Genomic DNA, 27,710 nt, shown 5'->3' on the forward strand with positions numbered 1-27,710 from the left:
TGATTATTATTAAGAGATGCTAGGATTATTTTTCTGCAAAAAAACTCTGTGACCATATCTGTGACGTTCTGTGCAGATTTTTGTTCTGGCTGCATCTGCCCTAGTCTTTACTGCTTACGTCATGATTGGTCTGACACCCGTTTTGTATATCCGGACCTTGCTTTCAGTCTGCATGTGTTCATTGTGCCATACGATATTTCTCCACACATGCCATTCAAAAACCAATTGGCCATGTATAGGAAGAGAAATAAGCTTACCAAAAAGTCAAGATAAGGGCGTATCAGCTGATAGCCGCCTGCTTCTAATTCAATAGTGATAATAATTTTGCAATTTCTTTCATAAGGTTTTACGGAGAACTCCAAAAAGGGCGACGACTCTCCCGGCGACCGAGACAGGGACAGGGATACTGCCGCTGCATCTCCGCCCCATGAGAGGGAAAGAGATAAGGAGAGAGATCACACTTCATCTAGTGAAGGAGATAGTGGTAGAAGACATCATCACCACAACCACCATGATAATTCTGATACATCGGGTATGTTTTACATATATTACACCAGAAATGGAAAACAGCTTTTAGAAGGGAATATGGAAGTCTAGGCATTTATTTATAGGGCTTTTGACCTATCTTTTAACCTTTGGCTAGTGTAAGTGACCACATTACATATTTCTATTTCACAATAGTTAAAAAAATTAAGTCTTTTTTTCTGTCCTTTGAAAATAATGTCCATTGCGGCGTATAATCAAAATCCACCAACCGAATTTTGAATGCAACTTCTGATCTGTCAAAAAACTCGTTGTCATACCACGAAGTCGCCCCTGAGTAGCGCCTCCTAACGTTACTCAACGATACAATATTTGTTTTTATTGCAGTATCTCGGCTATGCCATAAATTTACTTAAATTTGCTTACTATTTCGCGTTCTTTTCTAGTATAGACGCGATAATCGTCAAAAAGAGTCATTCTTTTTCAACACAGTTCTGTGTTTGAAATGACTGTTTTCGACTCGATGGCTACATTCAATTGAAAATAGTTAAATAGGAAATCGAGTGAAGACATGTCCGCCTTGTAGTCACTGGTTGGTGTATTTGTCTACAAGCTTGAGGTCCTGGGTTGGATTCCTGGCAAGATGGATGTGATTTTTTTAACGCTCCTTCTACACTGCAATATCTAATATTCCTTGGAATAGAATTTGAAGCATTAGACTGATCATATTATATTACCTTCATGTAACAAATTTTTTGTAACAAATTTTTTGACCATCTTCAGTAAGTTGTAAAAAACTCACTATAAAATGGAAATCGAGTTGTGGTAAAGTAAGTTCGAACCTCTGATCTGTAACTCCGCAATATTAGTCAAGGGAGCACACCCAATTCTTAATTTTAAATAATCGCTGATTCCCTTCAATTGGAGTACCACTGATGTGCCCTATGCACATTTCGGTGTGGATAATGGTAAATGAGAAACTCTTTTTGGTATTCTGAAGCTTCAATTTTTCCACCTTCCGCCGTTTGATTATAAAGTTCGTTCATTCTTTCCAGCTCCGGTTTTGCCACTATGGAAGCATTGTCCACCAACCACGGCCAGGAGTCTCCACTGGAATTGGACCACGGTCGGAGAAGTTGCCGTGCAGCCTTGTCCCGGCGGCGCCACCGGTCTCGCCAGATGGAGGTAAGGAGATCATCTACATTTGCAAACATTCCTAATGATCGTACTTAGATTAAATCAACGTCAAATGTTATTCATTGATTCTGCAGCCCTCAGTGGGCCTTGGCCTCCTCCAACATTGGTCGCTATGATGCTAAGAGCATCCGCGTCCCGCTGCACTTCACCTTAGGTCTACCTTGGGGCTTTGTATGAAGTATCTTAGTAGGCACTCTTTCTTCACTCATTCCTTCAACGAGCCCTGCCCATCACAACCTCCCTATGTATTAAATTGCACTATGTTGGGCCTTGGGCCCACTGTAAATATATTTTTTCTTCTATAATATTCTTCAAACTCCATTTTTCTGCACAGCTTTGAATGTCTTTTTTAGTCTTTTCCTCCCAAATATGAGGAGAAATGTCTTTTTTACTCAATACCCAGCATTCGGAGCCATACATGGTATGTTTGGAAAGTAATGTCAGTGGTTTTCTTTGACGCGACTGTACGTCGGAGCACGCGTGGACCGGTTGAGAATGGTAGTGGGGAAAGTCAGCTAACGAACGCTGGGTCTTAGTCCTCACCGGAGAGTGAGGACAGGTGATTCTGCGGAAGTTGTTTGGGACCTTGTACTAAAGTCAAAATGCAGCGCTCAGTTGGGCAAAGGATGGCAATTAAGTTTTGCGTCAAACTTGGCAAGCGGAAACTGTTCAAATGGTTAAGACAGCCTTTAAAGAAGATGAGGACGATGCTTATTGCGTGTATTCCCAGATATTTAATCAAGTCAACTGGTTTTAAAATCTGGCACGAACAATCAATATCAAAGGACTGATCCATCACTAGTTTGTACCATCTGGTACAATTGTGAAAGCTAAATTTGACTTTGAAGTGCTAAAGACTGAAACACAGGATTCAATGCGTCCGGCTGGACATCTCAGACGACTGGAAGTTGCATCACGACAACGCACGACATTGCTTAACTCTAATAATAGTTGGGCATTAACACAATTGCTTTTAGTTTGATAGCTGACTTGTTTCTTTTTGAGAAAATTCCCGTCGTCCTTGTAAATTACATTTAAAGCAACTTTTCTATCATTCGTGTATGTTGTTTGATCCTTAAAATGAATAAATATGTAACTGAAATGTTTTTTGTGTAGATGTGTGAGCACCGCACACCGCCTCGTCCTCTTGCAGCAGCAGAAGAGACTCGGAGCTCCTAGTAGAGAAACCATGGCTGGTCATTCGTCTAGAACTCCGATTCTACTGGATACTCTCGGAGCGGATACTCTTCTAACTGGTAAGATTGATAGAGACTATTTTTGTCATTCATATTTGTGTCAGGGCGGGCGAAGAAACAATTCTGTATGCGGAATAGAACCAGAACCCTGGAGGGGGGTTTTCCGCTCAATCGACTCTTATCAACAAGGAAATCGAATCTTATCATTGATAAGGTTGATTCATATGAACTAGCGATGTCGTTCAAAGTAGTTCGTATTAATCAAAATATTTTTTAATATTTTTTTCATACATTTTCAAGAAACTTTCCTTTATAATTTAATGCTCTAATTTTTACCGCGCGTGTAAGAAATCAATTTTTGTATCCAATTTCCCGTAGGGCTGAAGTTTCTCATTAGTATGATTTAGTGTGTTAGCGCGTATCTCAAGATATAATCTCAGAATGCAAGATTTTTTTAAATCATGCTTTCTGATAATAAATGTGTTTCGGGCCGCACACAAAAGCTTGCCCGGCCGCAGGTTGAGTATGGCTGATCAGACCTCCATTTAAAAATAAATGATGTGTTTTTTTTTTAACTTATAAATCATATAACACAAAGTATTTTACAAGTATAATACGCTGAATTACATTCCCAGGAGTTACAACAACTCAATTCAGGAATAATATTAACATTTAGAAAATAACACATATTGAGAACAACAAAGAAACAAAGCAAGTTTAGCACCTTTATAACTAAATATAGCACAACAATATATAAGCCAAAAACCTTTTCTTACACAAGCAGAATAAATATATATAAAAACGCTTTTAAGAATAAAAAAATTAGTGAATCTACTAAGGGAGATAAGGTCATTAACATCACATGCCATGCAGATGATGCTGCCATAGTGATGATGAGAACATATCTATCTCAGTTAGTAAACACCTGGATGCCTAAGAAATGTCGTATGGTACAATGAACACATGATTATTGAAAACATAATTCGGATATACAAAACGTGTATCAGACCAAATCATGGTGTTTACAACAGAGGTGAGGATAGATAGGGAGAAAATAAAAAATACGAAAAACTAAATAGAAAAACTAAATAACTGCTCAGAACGTCAGAGATGAAAGTACTATAGGCAATCGCAGAGAAACCCAAAAGAGGCAGAATCCCGAGTCAAGAAGTTAGACAGAATTGCGATACCCAGTGCATAGTAAATAGATTATAGAGAGATTACGTCAATAATTCCACTAATGGATAGCTCCAAAATCCCCCATACCATTGCCCACAAAATTCCGGCCGTTTGCCGTCTGCCCGGAAGACCACCAAGAAGAGGGAAGAACAGCTGAAACTCAAAGTCTCAGGAGTTAGCTTTTATATGTTTTGTATATTAGTTTTGATATGTTTGAATATCTTGATAATTTTTTGCAGGACGCGATGTGGACCAAATTCAAGATATGAGTGACTTCCGCCAAGATTTGGATAACCTTATGCTGCCGGATCCGATGGCTTCCGCTGACCACTCCGATACTGGAAACTCTCTCACTGTCCAGAAACCTTTCGGTACCTTAAAATTGTCAATCTATAATCATATCCGACCTTGTGCCTCGTCCTTATGCTCAAAAGACGTGCCATTTTGTCATCCACCTCGACTACTTAGTCTGATTCTGAAAAAGGGGGGTCAGCGCTGTATAAGCTCCCGACCTCACTGCAACGTGTGTAGATCTATTGTGACTGGTCCTCGTAGATTAATTCTCACCCTTCGAGCCCTTCATCTTGAATACTTTGTTAAATTGCTATTCTTGAAAAACCTTCAACAATTTAATTACAAAACAAATGAAAAAGTGGCAATGTTAACAAGTATTTATTATTTATCCATGGCTTTCCTGTGATATTTAAACTTTAATTATATTCATCGCTATCCTACGAGGGGAGGTGAAGGTTTCAAACTCCCCAAAACAAGAATCCAGGCAACTCAAAACAATCTGTATCATAAAGGACTTAAGATGTTTAATGAGTTGCGTGGGATGGTGATGATTTTTGTTAAAAACAAACATCCATATAGGTAGATAAAGTGTCATTGTAAAGCGTCTGGATTTTATAACAATGTTTTGTTTTTGATATTATTTTTGTATAAATAGGTGCGAAGGTTTTCACGGTCACTATTATCAATATGTTTCTTTTTTAAGTGACATTGTGTGTGTTTGATTTGTTTTGACGTTTCGGCTACCATCGCAGGAGCCATCTTCAGGATGAACTGTAAACAGTAAATACATAAATCGCAGAATAGCAAGCGATTTACGTTTATAAACTTTGACATCTGAAGTTATGATGTCACATTCAATTGGCAATGTCGAGCGCACTTAAGATAAATTTAACCGGTTATTTTTCATATTCTTGAGACGAATGAATCCAGCAAAAAGAAAGCTCTCCATTCATACTAGATTGTTTTTTTTTATTTTTTAAATTCGTGTTTTGGTTTCTAGATTCTGAAAGCCAGGGCAAAGCCGTGTGGATATCCGAAAGTCCCGACTTATCCGAGTGCAGATCTGTATGGCTGAATAGCCTGGAAACAAGAGTCAAGGAGGGAGAGTCTCTACTGAGCATCAGTAATGATCTGTCGCAGGTATGTATTACTGTCTTTGGTTATTTATGTAAAAATATCTTCTTCTTCACTTGGGAGAGAGCTTCCCTGTCCAGAGCAGTCTTTAAACAGCTCCTCCACAGCTCTAATTCTGGTCTATGCTTGGATGTTTCGAAGCCAGGAAAGCTGTTTCTACGTTCCTCGATCTTCCCCTTCATGACGAACGGAAGTATGACGCATAGGATACTCTCAACACTAGGCCAAAATATGAAATCTTAAGGAGCTAATAATATAATTCTAATGAATGAACAATCATTTGTTTTATATAAAATGGCTTTGGCTATAAAATATGCAGTTTTTTTTTATAAATTGTGTATTAAATTATTGAATTTCTTAGATTTTCACTGCAGTTAAGATGCACAATGAGTTTTTCGGGTGCCTAATGTCATTCGTACGTAAGTTGTGTTCGGCCAAATCCGATTTTTCTGGGTAGCCGATCCTGTATGCGTTCATGTGCTCCTTTCCTCTTTTGGTAATTTTTCTGGCAGTCTGCCTGATGTACACTTTGGTACAGTTTTTACAATTTTGCTTACAAACTCCGTCGGTTTCGAGAGGTTCTTATTCATCTTAATCATCTCGTATCTTATTAAATCATTTCGTTCTCCAGGTTACATCTTCAAAGACTCTGTATGGCGGTGATATGATGACTACTACTAACATCATGAAGAAGCTTTCAACCCGCATGGCCCAGAATATCAAAACCTTCCCGGATTCCAGACAGAAAGAAGCCATTGTCACCGATCTGCTCCTCGGAGCTGTCAAGACAGGTAAATTTAACTAATGAATACCTTATTTTGGAATATTTTCAAAACGAAATACATGGCCCTTAAGACACCCACAAATAAATAGAGCCTTGATGCATTTTCAACGTATGAATGTGTAAAAATGGCATTGCGTGTATTTTTTTTTTGATTATTTGACAATATATAATTCTATGTGTCCGGGTGGATGAAGAATCTGTGTGTGAAATAGAACAAGAATCCTGGACGAGTTTTTGACTCGATGGCTACTCTCAGGTAAAAATCCTGAAAAAGTCGTAGTAGTGGTTGGCATGTTCGCCTGCCATGCTTGAAGTCCTGAGTTCAATTCTTGGGAGAGTCAACATTAAATATTTGTTAATAAGATGGTTTGACACTGCAATATTTCACTGTCCCTGGATCGGAAGCTGAACCTTAGCATTTATTTTACCGATGCAGTGTCCTATGGCACCATCAGGTGCTAATTAGGCTTTGATGATAACGATGATTTAACAATACTTTTTTTAGGTTCAAATTTGCTGGACGCCTCTCAGCAAGCATCGTGGAAGGACTTGAGTCACCCGGCGCAGATGAGAGTTGCAACTTCGCTTCTGATTGGCTTAGAAGAGAACGCTTTTCTATTGGCTGAAGCTATCCTGAGGGAAAAAACCATCGTTCAACAAGTCAAAAATATATGTAAGTCAAATGAATCTATACTCTTAAATTATGTATGTTGTTAATTGTAACAAATAATGTTAAGACATATCGTAGCGATTTATCTGTGCAAACCGGTGTGCGAAGACTTATTAATGTGTATGACAAACAAAAAATTTTTTTTTTTTTTTCTTTGTTTCTAGTGCTTTCTGTGAGGGTCTTGGAGACCAGGAATGTGGAAACGGAAGAGTTTCCTTCTGCTATAGCTCGGGAGCAGTGGACCGCCAGCCAGGATACGATATTCTTACCCAGAGGAGCTCTCATTGGTAAGTTTCCTTCCTAGTCCATGACTTCGGGCATCGATGCATGTCGTTGCTTAAAATATTATTTTCAAACTAATGCACTTTGTTTTGTGAATTTTGCAGACAACTCTGAAGGTGGTTTGGTCCGTATTGTGTTTGTGGCATTTGACCGCTTGGAAGAGATACTCCAGCCTCCATCAGCTCCTCATCCGCCGTACGTCGAGGAGATTCCGCCGGTCCCATTACCCGAACATCCTCAGATCAACAAGGACCGCGATAATGTCACCAGAGTTATCAATTCGAAGGTAAACGATCTTTTAATTGTTTTACTGATGAGAGAATATTTGTCACAATGAGGAAGTTTAGTGCTACAGGAAATTATGTGTAAAAAATGTTTTTGGTTAATTGCACAAATATTTCTCAAAAATGCGTGAAAAAAGTAATGAAAAATGAGCATATATAAAACGGCTCGCAGTTGGCGTCTTGTCATTTTCACATCACACATCTTGCCCGCCGAGTGCGCTTCTAACAAACATTGCGTACAAGTATGGCGCGGTAACGTAATACATGCCATTTGTCCCGTAGAGTGTGAAACGTCTTGTTTTTAGGTAATTCAAAATATACATCTTTTAAACCTTTGTAGGAAATTTATCAGACTTCACACGGTAAACATAGTAATACTTTTACCATCGTAATTTTGTTTATTTAAAAAAACATAATTTTTTAAAAACCGTGAAAAGACGCCATTGCAAAATTATCACTAATGTTTGTAAACTTTGTTATTTGCAGGTAATATCGGCCAGTTTAGGAAAAGGACGTCACATCCAACTGTCACAGCCAGTGAAATTGACCCTGCGTCATCTTCGCACTGAAAATGTCACCAATCCAACCTGTGTCTTCTGGGATTACACTGTCAAGTGAGTTTACTTTAAAAAAAAGTTTTTTTTCTGTCCTTAAGTATACTTAGAATTTGTGACAATACTTGACCCATGCATACCCACATAATTCGCAACAAGGATTAGTACGGATAAATCTGAATTTGGGCAATAACCGGACAACTTGAGGTTTCCCGACAATGAGTATCAGCAGCAATGCAGGAAATGATACAAGTTGTTACGGACGAGCCAGCAATGAAAAATACTGGCGAAATCGAATAAATGTATGTTTTGTAAATAAATTATGTTATAATGTACCTACATCATTCCTTCAAATGTCCTTTTGCTTCCAGCGTCTGGTCTGCGGAAGGCTGCCGCGTGGAATGGACGAACGCTACCCACACGGGCTGCCAGTGCGTGCACCTGACCAACTTCGCCCTGCTGATGGACGTTCGCGGAGTGGCGCTTCCGCGTGCGCATCGCCTGGCGCTGCACCTCATCACGCTTGCCGGCTGCACGCTGAGCGCCGTCGCCCTCCTGGCCGCCTTCGTGGTCTTCCACTGCTTCCGGGGAATGAAGGTAACCAACTGCCTATTGCTTGTCTCGCTTGTTCCCCCCCTTCCCGGCACTACTCGGATAAAGATCGCCGAAAAACAAAATATGGTTTGTACCCGATAGCGTAATTCGTGATACGCAACATATGGGCGAAGGCGTGTATTTTTAATTATGTGATGTCCTGCCGGTTAAACAACTTTGTGACTTCAAATCCATTGTAGATTACTTTGTGGATCCGGATTGCTGCCAGGCAGGGACATAGAAAACGACCCCAACTCCCCACTAGGAAGTAAAGAAAATATTATGTAGATCTAAATAATATATTCTAGTGAAGCATTCAAATAATTAATAAATAAATTACTATGTAAGCTGTAGAACACATAAGTTAAAACACGTAGTTTAGTCAGTAACTCTTGCGCTTCATTACCGATTCTTTATTATACATGGTGTTTCAGATCCAGACCGCGAAACTTCAGAGGAACATTCCTCATGCTAATGTTTAAAATTTTTAGATTATGAAAATAATGAAGAAAACAATTTAAAAAAAGAGTTTTTTGGAAAAAAATTATGAGGATTTTTTAAAAAGTTTACTATGTTTCCTCTGAAGTTTTGGGGTCTGGCCCTGAAACACCGTGTATAATCCGTATCAATAATATGTATCAAAGCATAATGTCGTTTCATTCTGTCACCTCCAACTGGGGTAGAAGCTCCCCGTTTCGACAACCCTAATCTTACAAATCATATTTTTAATTGATTTTTATTTTCCAGTCTGATCGTATAACAATCCACAAGAACCTCTGCTTCTGTCTCCTGGTGGCCGAGTTGATCTTCATGTTTGGAGTGGAGAAAACCGCCAACAAAATGGTGTGTGGAGTGATTGCCGCTCTTCTTCACTACTTCTTCCTGGCAGCTTTCGCTTGGATGTTCTTAGAAGGTAACTTATACAAATTCCAAAGAGATTTCTCCGGTATATTCTCATGAAAATATAATAAAAAATAGCCTCATAGAATCATGTTTGCATACATCGCACTGTGTCCGAAAATTGCCAAATGGCCCCCCCTGCATGATATCCCACCTGCGCGCATGCGTTAAGTTTCCGCGTAATGTTGCCAAACCATAAACAATATATTGTCATAACACAAATATTATTATATATAGATTATTGTAATGGTATCTATGCAGGTCTACCAATGAACAAAATGACTCGCCTACAATCTGTATTGAATGCTGCAGCGAGACTTATTTTCGGAATCTCTAAGTTCAGTCATATCACTCCACTACTTTGGGAACTACACTGGCTACGTTTTCCAGAGAGGGTCGAATACAAACTCTGTTGGCTTATGTATAAGTTACTGCACAACTCTGCTCCGGAATATCTAAGGGAACTATGCATTCCAGATGAACTAGCTGACAGGCGTCTCACGCTTAGATCAACTATGTCTACGGCGAGAGGAAAAGTTATTATACCTCTACGCAAACAGCGCACTAAATTTATAGAACGCGCATTTGCGGTCGCAGGCCCTATGGCATGGAATGCTCTCCCAGCAGAGGTGCGAGGCTGTGAGAGTGAAGTGATGTTTCGGTAAAAACTTAAAACCCACTTGTTCTCTAAATCATTTGAATAAATCCGTAGCATGTGACAAAAAAAATAAATTGTTTTAATTAAATTACAAATTTAAAAGCTTCAATTAAATTTATTTAACTATAGAATCACTATGTAAAGCGCCCTTGAGGTATTATAGTACGAAAATGGCGCTATATAAGTTATCCATAATAATAATAATAATTTTGTGCTACGTTGTGTTATGTTTTACCACAAAAAAAATTACCGATTGTACTATAAAAAAAAAAACATTGGATAATCATTTAGTAACTAAGTCAAATTAATACATTTAAATTTATTTCAACAGAGAGGGAAAGAGTTTTCGTGAAGAAATTTGGAAGTCTAGGCATTTACAGGGCTTATGACCTGTCATTGGCTGGTTTAAGTGGCCACTTTACTAAATTTCTTCACGAAAACTCTTTCCCTCTCTGTTGAAATAAATTTAAATATGAACAACTCCCTAGGGAGGAAATCCAGCCAGTCTGCAAGCATTTGGACATAATCAAACACTGTTGAATTACTACCTGGTAAAAGAAGAAGTATAAAAATTGGAAAATTGTTTCCAGGCGTTGCCTAGTAGGTGATTTGGTTCAGCCGGATGAATCTCACCCACGTGATAAAGGTTTCAGCTCTTTCACTTCACAAAAGTCAACAGATGGAAGAGTTGAGGAAATGTGGATGTTCAAACATGGGCAGAATGGTGAATGTTACACAGTGTGTAAAGTGGCCACTTAAACCAGCCAATGACAGGTCATAAGCCCTGTAAATGCCTAGACTTCCAAATTTCTTCACGAAAACTCTTTCCCTCTCTGTTGAAATAAATTTAAATATGAACAACTCCCTAGGGAGGAAATCCAGCCAGTCTGCAAGCATTTGGACATAATCAAACACTGTCAAATTAATACAGTTCAATATTATACTGAGGTTTATTAATAGAAAGCCGGGTAAAAAATTTGACTACCCTGGCAATACTAACAAAATATCCGCCTTGTTTTATTTGACAATCTGACAGATGGTGACGCGGTTTCTGAAAAATGTGCATATAATAATAAAATAAATTAAATATCTGCTTCCCTCAATATTTCTATGATTTTTCACTTAAATTTACACGCATTGTCGTAAAAAATATCAGCCTCGGTAAATCTATTGTTATATTGCTCGCATATTCTAGGTATTGTTGATTGTTTCAGATAGTTTGTTGACGCGTTGTCTGTGTAAAACAGAAAATATTGTCTTATCGGTCTAGGTGGCACACTGAATGGAAGTCTTTTAAGTAGATTAGATTTAAATGATTAATTATTAATTATTAGTAATTTCTTTGAATAATTTTCATCTTTTCCCCCCAGGTTTTCAACTGTACGCCATGCTCGTGGAAGTGTTTGAACCGGAGAGGGCACGAGCCCGCTGGTACTACCCTGCCGCCTACATCGTGCCTTTCCTAGTGGTTCTCACCTGTGGGGCTGTGGACTACACCAGCTACGGCACGGCGCAGCACTGCTGGCTCCGATCGGACAACTACTTCATTCTCGGCTTCGTACTGCCTGTCGCTTTTGTCTTACTGGTCAGTGAACTGTAAAACTCTCAAAACAAATTTAGTACTTAATTCATAAAGAAATTTGCGTGTTACAACAGCGATGGAAAATATATTAGAGAAGGAAATATGGAAGTCCAGGAATTTACAGAGCACGGCTATCGGCAGCAAACAGATGTTATTATGGCTTGTTAAAACATCTGGGATCCAAATTGCTCACTAGAAAAACTAAGACCATTATTTACAAAACTCTTCTCAGACCGGTCATTACATATGGTGCCGAATGCTGGGTTATGACTAAAAGAGATGAAAATATGGTATTAGTATTCGAAAGATAAATATTTAGGAAGATATTTGGTGCTGTCAACCAAAACGGAGTGTGGAGGAGACGGTTTAATCATGAATTAGAGGCACTGTATGGCAAACCCAACATTGCACAATTCATCAAAATAAGAAGATTACAATGGTTGGGCCATGTGCACAGAATGAATGATAACCGCACCCCAAAAAATATTATTTATACCACTCCGGAAGGCTGACGAAGCAGAGGCAGACCAAAATTAAGATGGCTGGATAATGTGGAAAGTGACATAAGAGCGATTGGCCTGACAAACTGGAGAAGAGCCGCGGGGTGCAGGGACGAATGGAGACAAATTCCGGAGGAGGCCAGGGCCCACAACGGGCTGTAGCGCCACTGATGATGATGAGGAATTTACAGGCCTTTATGACCCGTCATTATGAAAGGCTTAGATAAGCATTATTTACAAAATCTGGAAAGGAGTTCTGTGTTGGTTTTTTGTGAAAAATAAATATTTGCATTTGTTCACGCCAGCTGGTGCAGGATTATCACGTCGATGGTCTCCTTAATTTCGGGTGACATGCGAATGAGGAAAAAGTAAAATACTAGGTTATAGATTTTAATTGAATAATACTCAAAATCCCTTTGTCCGAAAGTTGTATTAGTTTGTATTTGAATGCGTTCTTTACAAAATATATTATTTAATTAACGAAATATTGACAAATTTGGTTTTGGCCCGAACAGCGTTCTTATGATTGACCAAAGCATTTCAATTTTGGAGGCCATTTGCATCGAGTTGTAAATAAACTAAAACTCTTATTGATAAACGACACAACTAATTAATTACCTAAATAATTTCTCCATTATACCACGTGAGCGAAGCAGCGAGTTAAAGCTAGTAATTAATAAATATCTGATACCTTTCTGTTTCAGGCAAACTGGGTGTGTCTGTGTATGGTAATCTATATGATGTGCCATCACTCGAATGTGTCTATCAAGGCCAAGGAAAATAACAAGTTGTACAAAATCAAGTAAGTTCTCTACTTCAATGGTAAAAATCATATATCCTCTGGTCCTTAAAATATAGCTTGATTAGAATGGCATTTGTCAGAAAAAGTGACGACATAACTTTGTAGTAACATCTAAGGAGTGTTTTATATTGACACAAAAAATCACTCGTATTTGGTATGTTAATTTTTTTTTTTAATACAATGCTTGACATATAAATCAACATAAATATAGAAAAGAAGATTAACAAATTACAACAGGAATGGAGAATACCTTAAATAAGGGAATATGGAAGTCTAGGCATTTACAGGGCTTATGACCTGTTATTGGCTGGTGTAAGTGGTGTAGTGGTCAAGATGCTTGACTCACGCATGGAAGGTTCCGGGTTCGATTCCCGGTGAGAACACAAAAATTAAAAATGTGATTTTTCATAATTGTAATTGTAAATTGTAATTCACCACTGTAATTGGGCCTCCTGGCCTGTTGTGGTGCAAAAAAAAAAAAATGAAATGAAAAAATGAAAAGTGGCCACTTTACACACTGTGTAACATTCACCATTTTGCCTATGTTTAAACATCCGTATTTCTTCAATTCTTCCATCTGTTGATTTTAGTGAAGTTAAAGAGCTGAAACCTTTATTGTTGCAAAGAGATTCATCTGACTGAATTATTTCACATTCTAGGCAACGCCTGAAAACAATTTTCCAATTTTTAATCTTAATCTTTAATTATAATAATTTTGTTAATCTTAATGACTCCCGAGGGGGTGAAATCCAGTCTTTTGTCTACGAACATTTGCACAAACTCAAATATTGTATATAAAATCAGCTTTAACTCTAAAAAAATAAAAAAATAAACGTAATTATTAATGACTTTCTTACAAGGTTACATCATTTTGCAAAAACGTTGGAGATGGGACAAATTGATCGAATAAAAAAAAAAAATCATTTGATAATGTTCATGAAAAAAGTATAAATGTCTTATTTTTTGGTGAATAATTGTATTGAAAACAATATAAAAGGCTTGTTTTTGCATTTTTGTATCAATTTTTGGAAACGGAGTTTCATGTCTGCAAGAAAAAACTGATAAAATCGATTTGATCGGTACATGATCAGTGATCAGTAATTTCCCATCACTGTTGACATTAGTTGGGCAGCTGTCATTTTAATCAAGTTAAATTTTAAGGACTATAGTCATTGCTGTCCTTAGTAAACCTTTGACAACTCCAAATTATACAACGGAGGGATTACGAGTAGGGCAGGGCTTGCATTCGAGACTCGAGACTCGAGACATTTTCAATACCGAGACTCGAGATGCTAGTATCGAAATTTCGAGACCGGCAGTACGATTCTAAATTCTCTCTAAGGGGTAAAGAAAGCTTTGCTGGCATGTAATTGATATACTAATTAAAAAATATAAGCCATGACAATATCATATTATATGATATAATAATGAAAATGAAGGTAAAGTTTTACAATCTCAGTGCTAGCGCAGGGGACACAGGAATTAGTTAAGAGTTTAAATAAAAAAGATAAATTGCTCGCAAATGATTACAACATTATAAAACAAATTGTTATACAGCATTTTCCATTCTTCAATTGATAGAATAATTAAATGGTGCCAAATATATTTTTATTAATGCCATTTGATATTAGTATTGCCATGCATGAGGTTGAAGTGTGGCAAAATTAAAAAATATAATAATTCCTGATCGATAAATTTAAGTCGACATTCCATTGGAATCGGTAAAATGATAAACTATCGCAGTGAGAAACATTTATCGCGTCAATTTTTACCAACAATAGCGCCCATCGTGAGAGCTGAGTTACAGAAACGGCTGATATTTACCAAACCAACGAAAAATTTTAATTTTTGCATTACAATTTCTCATTGTTTTTCAAGGATTTGGCTGCGAAGTGCGCTGTTCCTCTCCATTCTACTCGGATTAACATGGACCTTCGGTCTGCTGTACCTCAGTGAGGAGACAGTGGTGTTTGCCTACCTCTTCACCATCTGCAACTCTCTCCAAGGCGTTCTGATCTTCATCTTCCATTGCTTGTTGAATGAAGCTGTAAGTAAAAACCATTTTTAATATATTAATATCTCAAAAGACAGGAAATAACTTTGATAGATATATACGTGGTATATCCAGACAGTAGATCCGTTTGACAGGTTTACAAAAACAAGGATATATTCAGGAATTTTTTTTTTATGAAAAATCTTTAGTCCTTAATTATTTCTCTGCATCACCCCCCACATTTTTTTGGAACAGGGTGTCACCCTCTGTTACAAGGGATGCCCCTTGTTCGTTAGAGTAGGATTTAAGTCGTGCCAACTCTAGATTGTTGGAAAATATAGAACTTGGAGACATAAAGTCACCTTTTATGAGTTTTACCTGTCAATAGACTAGATATTTGCATAAGAGGATTGACAAATTAAGATATGACGACGATTCCACCAAGCCGAAACAAAAATAAATGACGACGTTTCTCTCCAGTTCCAGAAAGAGTGCGGGCGTCTGGGGCGCCGCCACCGCTGGCTCTCGTGCTGCGCGCGGCTGGCGCCCGCCGCGCCCCCCAGCGCCACCACGGGGGCCGGGGGCTCCTCCTCTCCGCCGCCCTCCACGGGGGCCCCTGCCGGCACGCTAGGCCAGGCGCCGCCCGCCAAGGGGCGCCGCCAGCACGACGACGTGCGACTCGAAGACGGCCTGGACGGCCACCAATCGGTGCGTGAACCTACATGTATTTGAGTTGTCTAGATAAAATGAAATATTTCCATTACCTTGAATACTTACGAGGGTTAATCGATGTGCACTACCCCCGACCTATTTCGAAGTGGATGAGAAAGTGTTTTTTAATTCTTATTTTGTTATCTAGCCCCCTGGACTTATTCTAGTATGCACTTCTAGTGATGCTCCCAATACTAGCCAGAGGGCTCTTACAATATACAGTAAAATCATAAATAGCGGACCCGACCGGCATTGTCCTGCCTGAACACTGGCTCGCCTGCTATTAGCTGGCTCAGCAAAAGTTTTTTCGATATTAACATTTTTGATAAACTATATACTAAGTGATGTTTGACATTGAGTTTGACATTATAATCTTTTCGTTTTGTCATTGTGTGATTTGCTGTTGCCCAAAGCGACAACAATATATCTACTGTCGTCTGCATACCCACACAGCTTGGCAAGTCATTCTAGATTTGTCTCTCCTAGTAAACAGTCGCTTTCTAACCACAGTATAATAAGTATTTATAATAAACTACATAAAGTATTATTATTGATCTTCATATACCACCATAGGGTATAACAATCACCTACCAGGTCCAATTGTGAATTTAAACCATTCAGGGCCTCGATTATGATGGGAAGATAAAGACGTCATACTCTCCTAGACCAGTGGTCGGCAAAATCATTAGTCAAAAGAGCCAAAGATCAGCATTATGACGACTAAGATTTCTCTTGAGAGCCAAATTTATTTTCGTTAAACGGTTTCCTCTTCAAAGCCAACGAATCTCATTATGCAGTGAAGATCTCCGCATTTACTCTGTGTTATTAAGTAAACATTCTTTAAATTAGCGATCTAAAGGAGATTTAACAACAATTTTATTGAAAATTGTGTTTTTGATCACCAAATCCATAACATTTTTAATTTTTGATGTGTAATGGTAAAAAGGCATCTCGTGATTAATTTTTGCATTTAAGTTTGTAAGTGAAAATTCTTGTTGGAAGTTCATTGTAATTTATTATATAAATAAAAGACGAGTGATACTTTAATCCACAAATTTGGAATATCCAGTGACCGGTTTCATCGGCTTCACCGGTTCCAAAATAACTTTATTTAATTTACTTTCATATGATTTTGAATTATCTATCCTTACTCCTTGATAAAGATACCAGTCTCGAAGATGTCGCGAAAGCGATGAAACCGGTCACTGGATATTCCAAATTTGTGGATTAAAGTATCACTCGTCTTTTATTTATATAATAAATTAATTTTTGCTTCGAAAATAGAAAAAAAAACCATTCTCACTTCGGTCATAATTTTAGCTCCATATATTAAAATTGAAATAATTTTATCAAGTTTAATATGATGCTTCTCCATGTATTCGATTACAGTATTTGCAATATCCTCAATAATTCAAAAGGCAATAGTCCTAGAAGTTCTTCTATAGAACGTTCTTAATGTTCTTAAAATTAATATTTAAAAATCTTTGATTATTGAGTACTTGAAAATAACATTTTTATATGTATAAATTGTATGTATTTATTTGATATGTAATATATATTTTCTTTACTAACTTTGTATACTATGTGGAAATCTGTTATTAGTTCTGAGTTTATACACTATATCTGTTTGTTTACTAAAAATATGTATGTAGAACTGTTGATTTCCCTAATAAAATAAAATAAATAAAATAAACCTGTAGACTAAATAATTTGAACAAGAAGTGTAACTGGCGCTGAGCCGCACTAGAGTGGAGAAGGAGACGCATTCGGCTCCCGGTTTGCCGACCACTGACCTAGACCGGTATAGTTGAAGATAAATTCCCTCTAGCAATTACCTAGGTAATGAATGTTAGTTGTTGGCGTATTTTACCTTTTCCAAAACAAATATAGCCCAGTTTTGAAGTGATTGAGCCCGCACGTTGAGACCAGCTCTTGTTGCAGCTTATTCCAATCATCAACAACCCTGTCGCTCTGGAAATGCTTCCAAATTAACGCAGTACGTTATTTTACAAACAAAAATTATAGCAAGTTTAATGTTTTTGATTCCTTCGACAAAACAGGGTCACAGTTCGTCGGTGTCGGCTTCGACGACCAATAACCTCGTGATCAACAACCTCAACGTGGTCGTCAATAACAACAACCACAATAACAATCACGTAATAAACAACGCGGCCGTGGCGTCGCTCGCGGCCGCGGCGGCCGCCCACAGCTACCACCAGCACCGGAACCGGAGAAACTCCGCCCAGTACAACAACTCGCCGGGGGAGCCGGCCAATCAGGGCGCGGCGTATTTCAATTCGCCCAATAGCAACGAGCGGTCGACGTCCAACGTGTCCGCGCCGATGTCGCACCTGCGCAACCCGCTCAACACCGGATCCTCGCGGCTTCCTCCCGGGTACAGACACAATTTGCAGCAAGGTACATTTCAAACGCGCGTAATTTTACGCACTTACGTAGGTTATGATGTCCAAAAAGTTCTAAATCAAAATTTTTCTATTTGTGAAAGTCACTATTCTGGCATGGTATAAAAAAAATACAAAAATTTTCCAAACAAAAAAAAAATTTTCAAAAAAATAATCGCTTTTAACTGAAGTTTACATAATTTTTTATTTATTTTATGCGCTTTTTTATGTGTTTTTAATACATCAGTGTTTGTTCATTTTTATGTATTCATTTGTTTTATTTTAACATTATTTTTCCTTTTGTAATTCATTTTTGAATTATTGTTTAGTTTAAAAAATTAAACACGGTAAGTTGTCAGATCATTTTGTTTTCATTCAAGCAGGTCATCTGTTAACAAATCTCTTATATCTTTCCTAACTCTTTCTAGCTTTAAAAATAACATATCTTCTTGACTAACACTGTTCTGTTGCTAGATTGTAAAAATATTAATTATTTTAATTAAGTAACTAAATTACGGCTGTAGTTTTAACCATACCATTATTTAAAATGATTTTTTATGAGTATCTCAATTGAAATGAATTATTATGGAATATGGAAGTCTAGATATGTTAGGGCTTAGGACCTGTCATTCGCTGCTTTAAATGATCGCTCTTCATTACTAATATTACTGTTTAACAAACATTAAAGTTGTAGTCTGATAAAAAGTACGGAAACCATACAATTTTGCCATTTCAATGCACCATTCATTCAAAAATGCGCCATTAAAAAAGCTAGCAATAAACATTGGATAAAAAGATTTTTCTGATAAAAAATATATCTCTTAAAGTTACTTAAATACAGTTAAAGACCTCATTTTAAAAACGTCAAATTTCCAAAATTTTCTCAAAATAGATGTTGCCGGATAATTTTTTGTAATAGTATTCCATTGAATATTTTTTTCAAATGTACTTTGTATTGAATGTAACGCAAATGAGGTAGCCAGCCATTGTTGGTGTAATTTTTTCATTACACTTTTAAGGTGAACTGCTAAATATGGAGAGGCTTGTGAATTACGACTTTTTTCTGATTCCTTCCTTATACAAACAAAACACCAACACATCCGTATCTTCGACTGACCTCAAAATACTAAACTGACTAAACTCGCCATATAACGTATTCGCATGCGTAGGGCGAGTAACAATTTGACGCATCACGAACGTTTCTGTTGTTGCGGGTGTACTTTTTGTATCTGAACGTACGGCTTGTTGCGTTCAGCCGATAATATCGCAGACGTATGACGTACGTTCGTATGGGTAGGGCGGTTAATATTTAAACATACATACAATATTAGTAAATTTTTCAATTTCTGTACATTGCACTTAAAATATATCTATGACTTTGTGGTACACACTCCCGAAAATTTTTGTGCTATTTGAAGTTTTTAAAACAAGGTCTTCAATTACTTTTCGACCGGAAGATTATGTCTCTTGAAATTTAGACTAAAATTAGGTACATTGGTACTCATATAAAGACAAATTATTCGAGTATTTTTTTTAACGATTTGAATACAATAAGATTGAAAAAGAAAGTTATAATAGAAAAAAGCTTAAATTTTGGTTTTTAATAATAAAAAAAAGCATTTTAAACCAAACAAATTTTATGATATTTTTGCTTAAATTATCTCCCCAATAATCATAATAATAAAAAAATAGTTAAAATATTTTAGTTTTAACATTTTTTTATGGAATTATGTTTTTTTTTTTTTAAGACGTGGTTTTTAGTTGTAAATATTTAATTTCTACAGTGTTTTTTTAGAAAAATTTCAATGTTCACATTGGCCATTTTATAGCTTTAATAAAAGTCACTTTAACAAATAATGTTTATTGTAAGCCGACGCCATTAATACGCTCTAATTTTGATCTAATTTTTTAATCAGATGCTATGCACTCATACAAATACTAGAATTCATACAGAATCTGCGTATTCATATGTATGGTATTTTGCATTCTGTTGAGACCAGTATATCAGAGATGAAGGGAATAACCTTTTGCTAGAAATGTCTGTGATTTCCCCACCTACACAATTTTAAGATGTTGCATATCATAGTTAATGCAGGCGTCCTTTCACATTATTTTACGCATCCTCACAGACGACATCTGTTGACTTATTGGTGAAGTTTTTTAATATTAGAATCCTTTATTGATGCGATCGACTACTATTTAAAGTTATATTGTCTACCGGTATAGTACGCTTGAAATAATAATAACTTAAACTTTTTCAATTTTCGATCCATCAAAAAGTTATTCCAAGGTAAAATCCTAAAGTAGTTAAATTCTTGTATTTGTCTACAAAATATTCTTGCTAAATTAACTTCTTAAATGTTCAAATTTTCGCATTGATAATTTCATATTTTTGGTGATCAAAAAAACGTCAAACTTTGTCAACGAACCTCGAAAATTTTTACAAATGCCTTTATAAAAAATGCTTTAGACTTTTAACCCTTCCTAACCCATTTAAATACGCTGTTTTCTAACTAATATGTTTGGTGGTTTTTTCTAATTTAAATAATATTTATTAGACATTTCATACCCGACAAATAGTGGCTTTCTCAAATTTTAAAATGGTATCTCAATAATATAAATTTGCGAAGAAATTATGGCAGTTGTGTATGTGTACATTTTTTTTTAAATGTGATTTTATATCCTCATATTACAATGAATTTAAATTTTTTTTTTCTCATTTAACAATGATAAAATTAATCAATTTCATGTGTATCAGGATTGAAAATTTCATAAATAATTTGTTTTAAATTAAAAAAAATATAATTCTTCGAGTTTGCAAGTTCTTGCTGTGTTTAAAAATATGTTTATGAATAAAAGCAACTAATTTGATACTGGTTGTATTATTGACTTGACTCCGATTTGACATTAAACAATTGATTGCTGCTTTTACGTTTGTTAATTTAGTCATGGCTCTATTTTAGTTTAATTAAATTATTGTTGCAATTTTATTTTTCAATTATTTGATCCAGTTTATAAAAATATTATGTGTACCAACTGCCATGTTTCCCGCAATCATCAAATACTGTAGTTTTTTGACATCTAACCTAACCTTGCTGCAAAAAAATAGTCTGATCTAGTTTCTTCTTCTTTTTCTATGTATTTTTCGATTTCAGGTCCAAATATTATATAACCTTACTAATCCAAACTATTTTTAAAATATTTTTTACAGGAATCGGGGCTGAATTTGGTTGTGGTCTTGTACTAAAATGTCCGTCAAAAAAGATTAGAAATAAGGGTGCTTGTGTTCTTACTGTGACACATTAAAAATAACATGAATTAATTTGAATATCATATAATAATTAAATGGACGCGTCACAAACGCATATAGTAGGGCCAATTTAATAGGTCACATTTGAAATTTGTCGGTTATAGCTTCATAGTGAGGCGACCTGCTTAAAAACATTGATTATAGTGATTCGGACTTTAAACATAATATATGTGAATTGAATTCAGTTACTATGAAAAAGTACTTATAGGTACTGTAATTTTATTTTTAAAATCATTAATCGAATCCCTGTCCCATTATTATTTTCTATTGTAAACTTAAGGAACAAAACAAGATAAGTACATAATTTAACAAAATTATCAACATTCGATTTTTCTGGGTAACATCCCTAGTGTTTAAAAAGACAAAGGGTTCACTGATGCAACATTGTAACGACGTTTAGAACAGAAAAAGTTTATTATGTTTAGAATGGTTTATTAGTGAAAGTAAATTGTAAAATTCCCGTCTTTCGTAATTATTACAATAAATATGTAATCATAATCGAAAAAAGTTAAGCAATTGTGCAGTTCTAAATTCGAAAAAATAAATAATATTTTATACCCGCTCTCACAAGGTTGTGTTGTTGAATTTTGATGAAGTGTCAAATGTGACCTATTAAATTGGCCCTACTGTAGTAAATGTCATTTCATTTTGCGGGTTTTACTTGCCTTCGTTATCTAAAGACATTAGTCGTGATCAGACGTGATAATATGAAAAATAATGCCACCACATGTGATGAAAATATAATTTGTTTGCACTTTAACTGCACAGATATATTGTTTCATACAAATTAATGAAATAAGTAGATAATATATCGTGGATATACTGGAAAAAAACTTTAACTCTCAAATCCCTGTTTCGAGAATTCAAGTATTTAAGTTTTGTTCCAATCTTACCATTTTATATCTTATTTAAATATAGTAAGATGTTAAGTGCTCATTTAAAAACATGTTTTTAATTTTTCCGTTTCTTAATTTTATATTGAGTAAATATTAAGTTATTTAAAGCTTTTAGCCTGAATGAAATAGCCGGTATACGACACCTTAAATTTATTTTTAAAACTACAGATATATGAAATCGAATATGGCTTAGTGTATTTTGCCAGTTTCTAGAGCGTTAAAAACTTTACAAAACTGCATCATTAAGCGAAATCGACATATTTTCGAGTTGATGTTTTTTGCCAGTATACCCACGATATTATACTTTTCAAAATTTTGATATCATATATGGTAACTAGTTACACAGAAAAGTTATGGCTTTGATTCCGTCATGAACAAAAAAAAATAAATTTGGTTTTTCTCAAGCCTGGGTGTTCTGTGCTATAATTTTCACCACTGTTATAATGTCTGCTGGCCTGTTGTGGTGCGATTTAAAAAAAAATCCCTTTCTGAACTGTATTGGTAAAACCAATCGCAGCATATCTTGATAATTTTTGTTACATGAAGATAAGATGACCAGTCTTACGCTTCTGGTATTATTAGTCCAGGGACTATGAGATATTCTAGTGTAAAAACACCATTTTAAATAAATATTTCATGTCAACAATGTCGGGAATCGAACCCAAGACCTCTTGCACTGTAGGCAAACGCGCTGACCACCACACACCATGAGGCCGACAAAAACTCGTCTTAAATATATATACAATATCTATCAATCTTGATGAAATCCAGTATTTGTCGACAAACACTTGGCATTTGGCGACGAGTCGCTTGTAAATAGGTGTTGTCATAGTACAAATTAGTCATTCTGACCAGTCGGACCTGCTCTTTAGGTTCAGTCAGCACAAAGACACAAGCTTACAAAGGAGGAGACAATCTTTTCTTCAACCTTGTTCTCTCCACTGCTGGATAAAGGCCTCTTCCAAACGTCTCCATTCCTTGCTCTCAGCCGCTTTTATCATTTCATTTCATTTCATTTCATTTCATTTCATTTCATTTATTTATTCATTCAGATATTTAGAACATTACAGAAAAAAGACCCAATTCATTCTAAATACAATAATAGATCACAAATTACAGTAGATAGTTATGTTATTAAAATAATATAACAAAACGTGAAAAGAAAAATTAAAAGTTAGAAAGTGCTTTCCTAAGGGAAGGCCCACTGTCGTGAAATATGTCGACATCCGAGGCGATGCGATTAAGTAGCAAGATTGCTCTACCAACCGGCATAACCATTGGCAGGTTGGTTCTGCATCGCGGTAGGTATCCTTGTTTAACTAGCGATCGAGGCAATGTCACCGACCCATCTTTTATGTGACCTTCCAACACTTCTTTTGTTTGCCCATGATCTCCACTTTATTATTCTGGGTGTCCACCTGCCATCATTTTGCATCGCCAAGTGTCCTGCACGATCCATGATATCAACGACTCCGTTTCGGCGCCTTATTTCTTAATTTCTTGTTCTGTCTCTTAGACATACACTGAGCATCTGTCTTTCCATGGATCGTTGTGTGAATTTTTGTGTTTCCAAGAAGATAATAATTCACAAACAATTGTATCCCCGTTAGGGACACTTCCTAAGTATGTGCATAAGTGCAATGCACTGCCAAGTAAAAATATATAATACAAAGAAACAGGAATTCATTGTAACATTATATTCAATACTAGCGTCCAAAGATCTAGCGAGATCGACCCTAGTGGACAATTTTCTCATCTTGTCTACGCATGCGCAATCCTCACCGTGCATATTCTGTTTTTCCCAATCTTTTACCCTGAATTTGCATGAAAAATACTGTATTTGCTAAAATCGTGATTTAAGCGCGATAGACTATGCATACACCGGTGAATCGTGCGTTAGAGGAAGAAGCCAATGTACATTCTCCGGGCATTGCCAACGCATGTGCAGATTTTAAGCCTGAAGTTCGTTTGTAACGTCACTTTGAACATAATATTTGTACAAATTTAGTTATTTATGTATGATATGCGTACAATAATATTGCATATAAAACAGTATGCAAACAAAAACAATGGTGAATTTAGCGTTCCTGGTTCCGATGCGCGGGCTGTCATATTATTATCGCTCGTTTATAATGTCAGACTTATCATATTGTTGTAATATTACTTAACGTAATATACAAATTTGGTCAGGAGCCGCAAGTGATCCCTGTCTCTTTTCGCTGAGCACCAGGGCGCTATTAGATACCGTTATATCCGCTGTTGGTTCTGATTTTGACCAATTTTTACTCTTTTTTGACTGACATTTTTTTTCAAAATTTTTCATCTTAAACATGATCTTAACCTCTTTGAAAATGTCCATTTTACAGATATTCCAACAGAAATTGATAAGGGAAAAGTTTACTAGGCAAATTACTTTGATTGGCTGATTTAACTGATCATTTTACACACTGTATAATATTCACCATTTTGCCACGTGGTTTACTGGTTTACCTGGTTGGAGCCCCGATGACAAAGATTTTTTATTTAATAATAATTTATATTTATTATGTTTGCCTTTATGGGAATTGAATTTAAGACTTGAGCATGGTAGAAATTATTATATTGGTATATGGTGTATCATCTTTCTTTGGTTAATGGTGTTAATGTTAAAACTTATTAGTGTCACGCATACCGAAATATTTATTAGCTTTGTATATTTTTTGTTTTTGAATTTCAAAGCTTGGTATGATTTCGGTTGCAAAACACTCCACTGCTATTTATTGTTATTTTTTATTTTTGAATCTTTCAATAAATAAATCATCGTTATTTCCCTATCAGCATCCAGTGGTGCATAGGGCATTGCATTGGTATTCTAATCACTTTACGCTTCCGGTGCTGGTCTAGGGATAGTGAAATATCGTTATAAATTGTGTTAAACCACATTTAAAATGGATACTTCACGTCGACTGCCGGGAATCGAACCCGGGACCTTAACCGTGGTAGGCAATTGGCATACCACTACACTATGAGGCGGACATGTCCCCACTTGATTTACTTTTTTCAGAATTTTTAATCAAGACTAATATTCATCCAGGATTTTTATTATATTTCACACACATAACTAAATTCCTTTTTTTGCCTGGAGACGAATTGTATCAAATTCATATTATCGTAATGCCTTGCATCTTCCTTTTCAAAACCTAGCACAACCTATTCACAACCTAGAATCATCCTATTCAACTCAGGGCAACGTATCTATAACCCAGCATCATTCTATTCAACCTAGCACAACCTATCCATAACCCAGCATCATTATATTCAACCTAGCACTAAATATTCATAACCTACCATCATTCTATTCCTAATCTAGCATCGTCATATTCATAATCTAGCATCATTGTATTCAATCTAGCACAACCTATCCATAACCCAATATTATCCTGTTCATAACCTCGCTAGGGTGTCTATTTAACCTAGCACAATCTATTCAAAACCTATTTAAAACTCAACATTATCCTATTTAAAAACTAGTATAAATCTAGCCCAGGTTAGGTTACGAACTTAAACAGATTTTTTTATTGAAAGTATTCAAAATAATGGTGTATTTTAACGTATTTGGTGGTTGGGATAAGTGTTTAACATTTCTATTTCGCGGCCACAGCGCTACACGCTCCGCCACCAAGAGAAGCTTCACCAGCTGCACCTGCAACAGCAGCAACAGCAGCAATGCGACCGTCTGCAGCAGCAGCTCGAGTCCCCGCGCTCCTGGAACACCGCTGCCAGGCCGTCAGCGCCCCCGTACTCGCACCAAGACTGCCCCACGCCCCACTCGCTGAGCATGCCCTCGATCAACAACCAACAGATGAGCACCAGCAATAGCGGGATATCGAACCACCGCGTCGGCACGCCCGTTCCGATTGAGTACCCCATGGACCACGAGTGCAGCAACTCGCGGTCGCGGTCTCCGTCTTGTTTTTCCGTCAAGATGGCCGTGAACGAACAGGGGTGGGGGGTGGTGCAGAATCCTCTGTCGACGACCGCCATGACGGGAACGTGGAAGGTTGGTTGTGTGATCGCACGATTAGAGCAAACGCAACTCACGCTTTAGTTCATGCACTGAATTGAAACAACATTGTAGGTGTGTAGAATAAACGTATTTCCACACGTCAAGAATCACTTCGAATCACATGTATTCAATTATGTAAAACACAGTTTTAACTTGTTTTTAAAGTTTATACATAGCGCGTGTTTAGTAAAATAGTTTACATCATGTTGAGCCGAGCTGATAATATACCAACACGTAGAACTAGACTAAATAAAATAGTCAATATTATTGTCTCCCTTCTCTAACCAACTATCTTTGTCACTCACCTGTACCGCGTATACATAGACTAGGAAATGAATTTACCTCTCATATTGACATTTTTAACTCGAGTCTCTGTGAATTCAATCTCTTTATAAATATTTTGATATTCTATAGTAACGATTAACAAATTATTTGCAAAAGCTATAGCAAGGTGTTTATTCAATCTGCAGTGCCTATAAGGGCTTATTTGGTTCCAGCTAAGTTTCATTAGGTTGAAAGCAAACTTTTGCGAATACTTCTTCAGTAGTTCCTTTGACGACCTGATGCTTTTTGCCAGAGCATTATGATATGCTTTCAGGCCCACGACCTTAGTTTATCACTAAAACAACAATGTTTTGAGTATGTCCAAATGCTTGCAGACTGGCTAATTACCCGGTAAAAAAAGAAGCATAAAGATTAGAAAATTGTTTTCAGGCGTTGCCTAGTAGGTGAATTGGTTCAGCCGGATGAATCTCACCCACATGAAAAAGGTTTCAGCTCTTTTACTTCGCAAAAGTCAATATTTTGAGTATGTCTAATGACAGTTCATAAGCCCTGTAAATAAATGGCTAGACGTCCATATTCCCTTCTCAAAAATGTTTCCAAAAATCCCTCTCTGTTGCAACAAATTTAGAAAAATAATTATGTCGAACCCTTTTTTATGGAATAACGTTTTTTGATTTGGAATATTTTGGTTGTAAATATTTAATTTCTGCAGTGTGTTTTTAGCTAAATTTTAATGCTATCAAATGGCGGATATGAATACTAAAATTTTCACGAGAGCACAAAGCGACACAAACATAATTTTTACTCTTTTTTTAGGTATTTTTATTAGCGCATTATTTATTTTTGAATTTCTCTGCTTGCATTTTTTGTTTGGCTGAAATTTTACTAACACTGCTTTAAACACTATGCACACACATGCAACTTCTGTTGTATTGCTACTAAAATTGCAATTTAAAAAATGTGCAATAATTTTAT

The 27,710-nt window shown here is 36.4% G+C and overlaps 1 protein-coding gene and 1 long non-coding RNA gene across 5 annotated transcripts in view; one reads left to right on the forward strand and one right to left on the reverse strand.

Annotated features, from left to right (window-relative positions):
- The window catches only part of Cirl (Calcium-independent receptor for alpha-latrotoxin), a 408,720-nt gene that overhangs the window by 377,271 nt on the left and 3,739 nt on the right, over window positions 1-27,710 (forward strand). Inside the window, exons 8-24 of one of the 4 annotated variants that reach the window (XM_088234636.1) lie at window positions 344-532; window positions 1,539-1,668; window positions 2,797-2,936; window positions 4,295-4,426; window positions 5,350-5,489; window positions 6,115-6,274; window positions 6,773-6,940; window positions 7,102-7,224; window positions 7,324-7,505; window positions 7,990-8,117; window positions 8,429-8,654; window positions 9,399-9,564; window positions 11,580-11,794; window positions 12,996-13,093; window positions 14,972-15,140; window positions 15,567-15,794; window positions 26,046-26,444. In XM_088234636.1, the coding sequence (XP_088090762.1) occupies window positions 344-532; window positions 1,539-1,668; window positions 2,797-2,936; window positions 4,295-4,426; window positions 5,350-5,489; window positions 6,115-6,274; window positions 6,773-6,940; window positions 7,102-7,224; window positions 7,324-7,505; window positions 7,990-8,117; window positions 8,429-8,654; window positions 9,399-9,564; window positions 11,580-11,794; window positions 12,996-13,093; window positions 14,972-15,140; window positions 15,567-15,794; window positions 26,046-26,444 (2,993 nt within the window). Of the gene's footprint in view, window positions 1-343; window positions 533-1,538; window positions 1,669-2,796; window positions 2,937-4,294; window positions 4,427-5,349; window positions 5,490-6,114; window positions 6,275-6,772; window positions 6,941-7,101; window positions 7,225-7,323; window positions 7,506-7,989; window positions 8,118-8,428; window positions 8,655-9,398; window positions 9,565-11,579; window positions 11,795-12,995; window positions 13,094-14,971; window positions 15,141-15,566; window positions 15,795-17,857; window positions 18,415-26,045; window positions 26,445-27,710 lie in introns of those variants that run through there. The other 3 variants (XM_088234640.1, XM_088234639.1, XM_088234638.1) reach the window with 3 other exon arrangements.
- Window positions 1-27,710, reverse strand: part of LOC148276174 (uncharacterized) — a 164,157-nt gene that overhangs the window by 17,035 nt on the left and 119,412 nt on the right. The window lies entirely within an intron of this gene.

Source organism: Micrasema longulum, unplaced genomic scaffold (genome assembly GCF_059751315.1).
Source record: "Micrasema longulum isolate JH-2025_06_02 unplaced genomic scaffold, ASM5975131v1 h1tg001264l, whole genome shotgun sequence".
Taxonomy (NCBI): Eukaryota; Metazoa; Arthropoda; class Insecta; order Trichoptera; family Brachycentridae; genus Micrasema; species Micrasema longulum.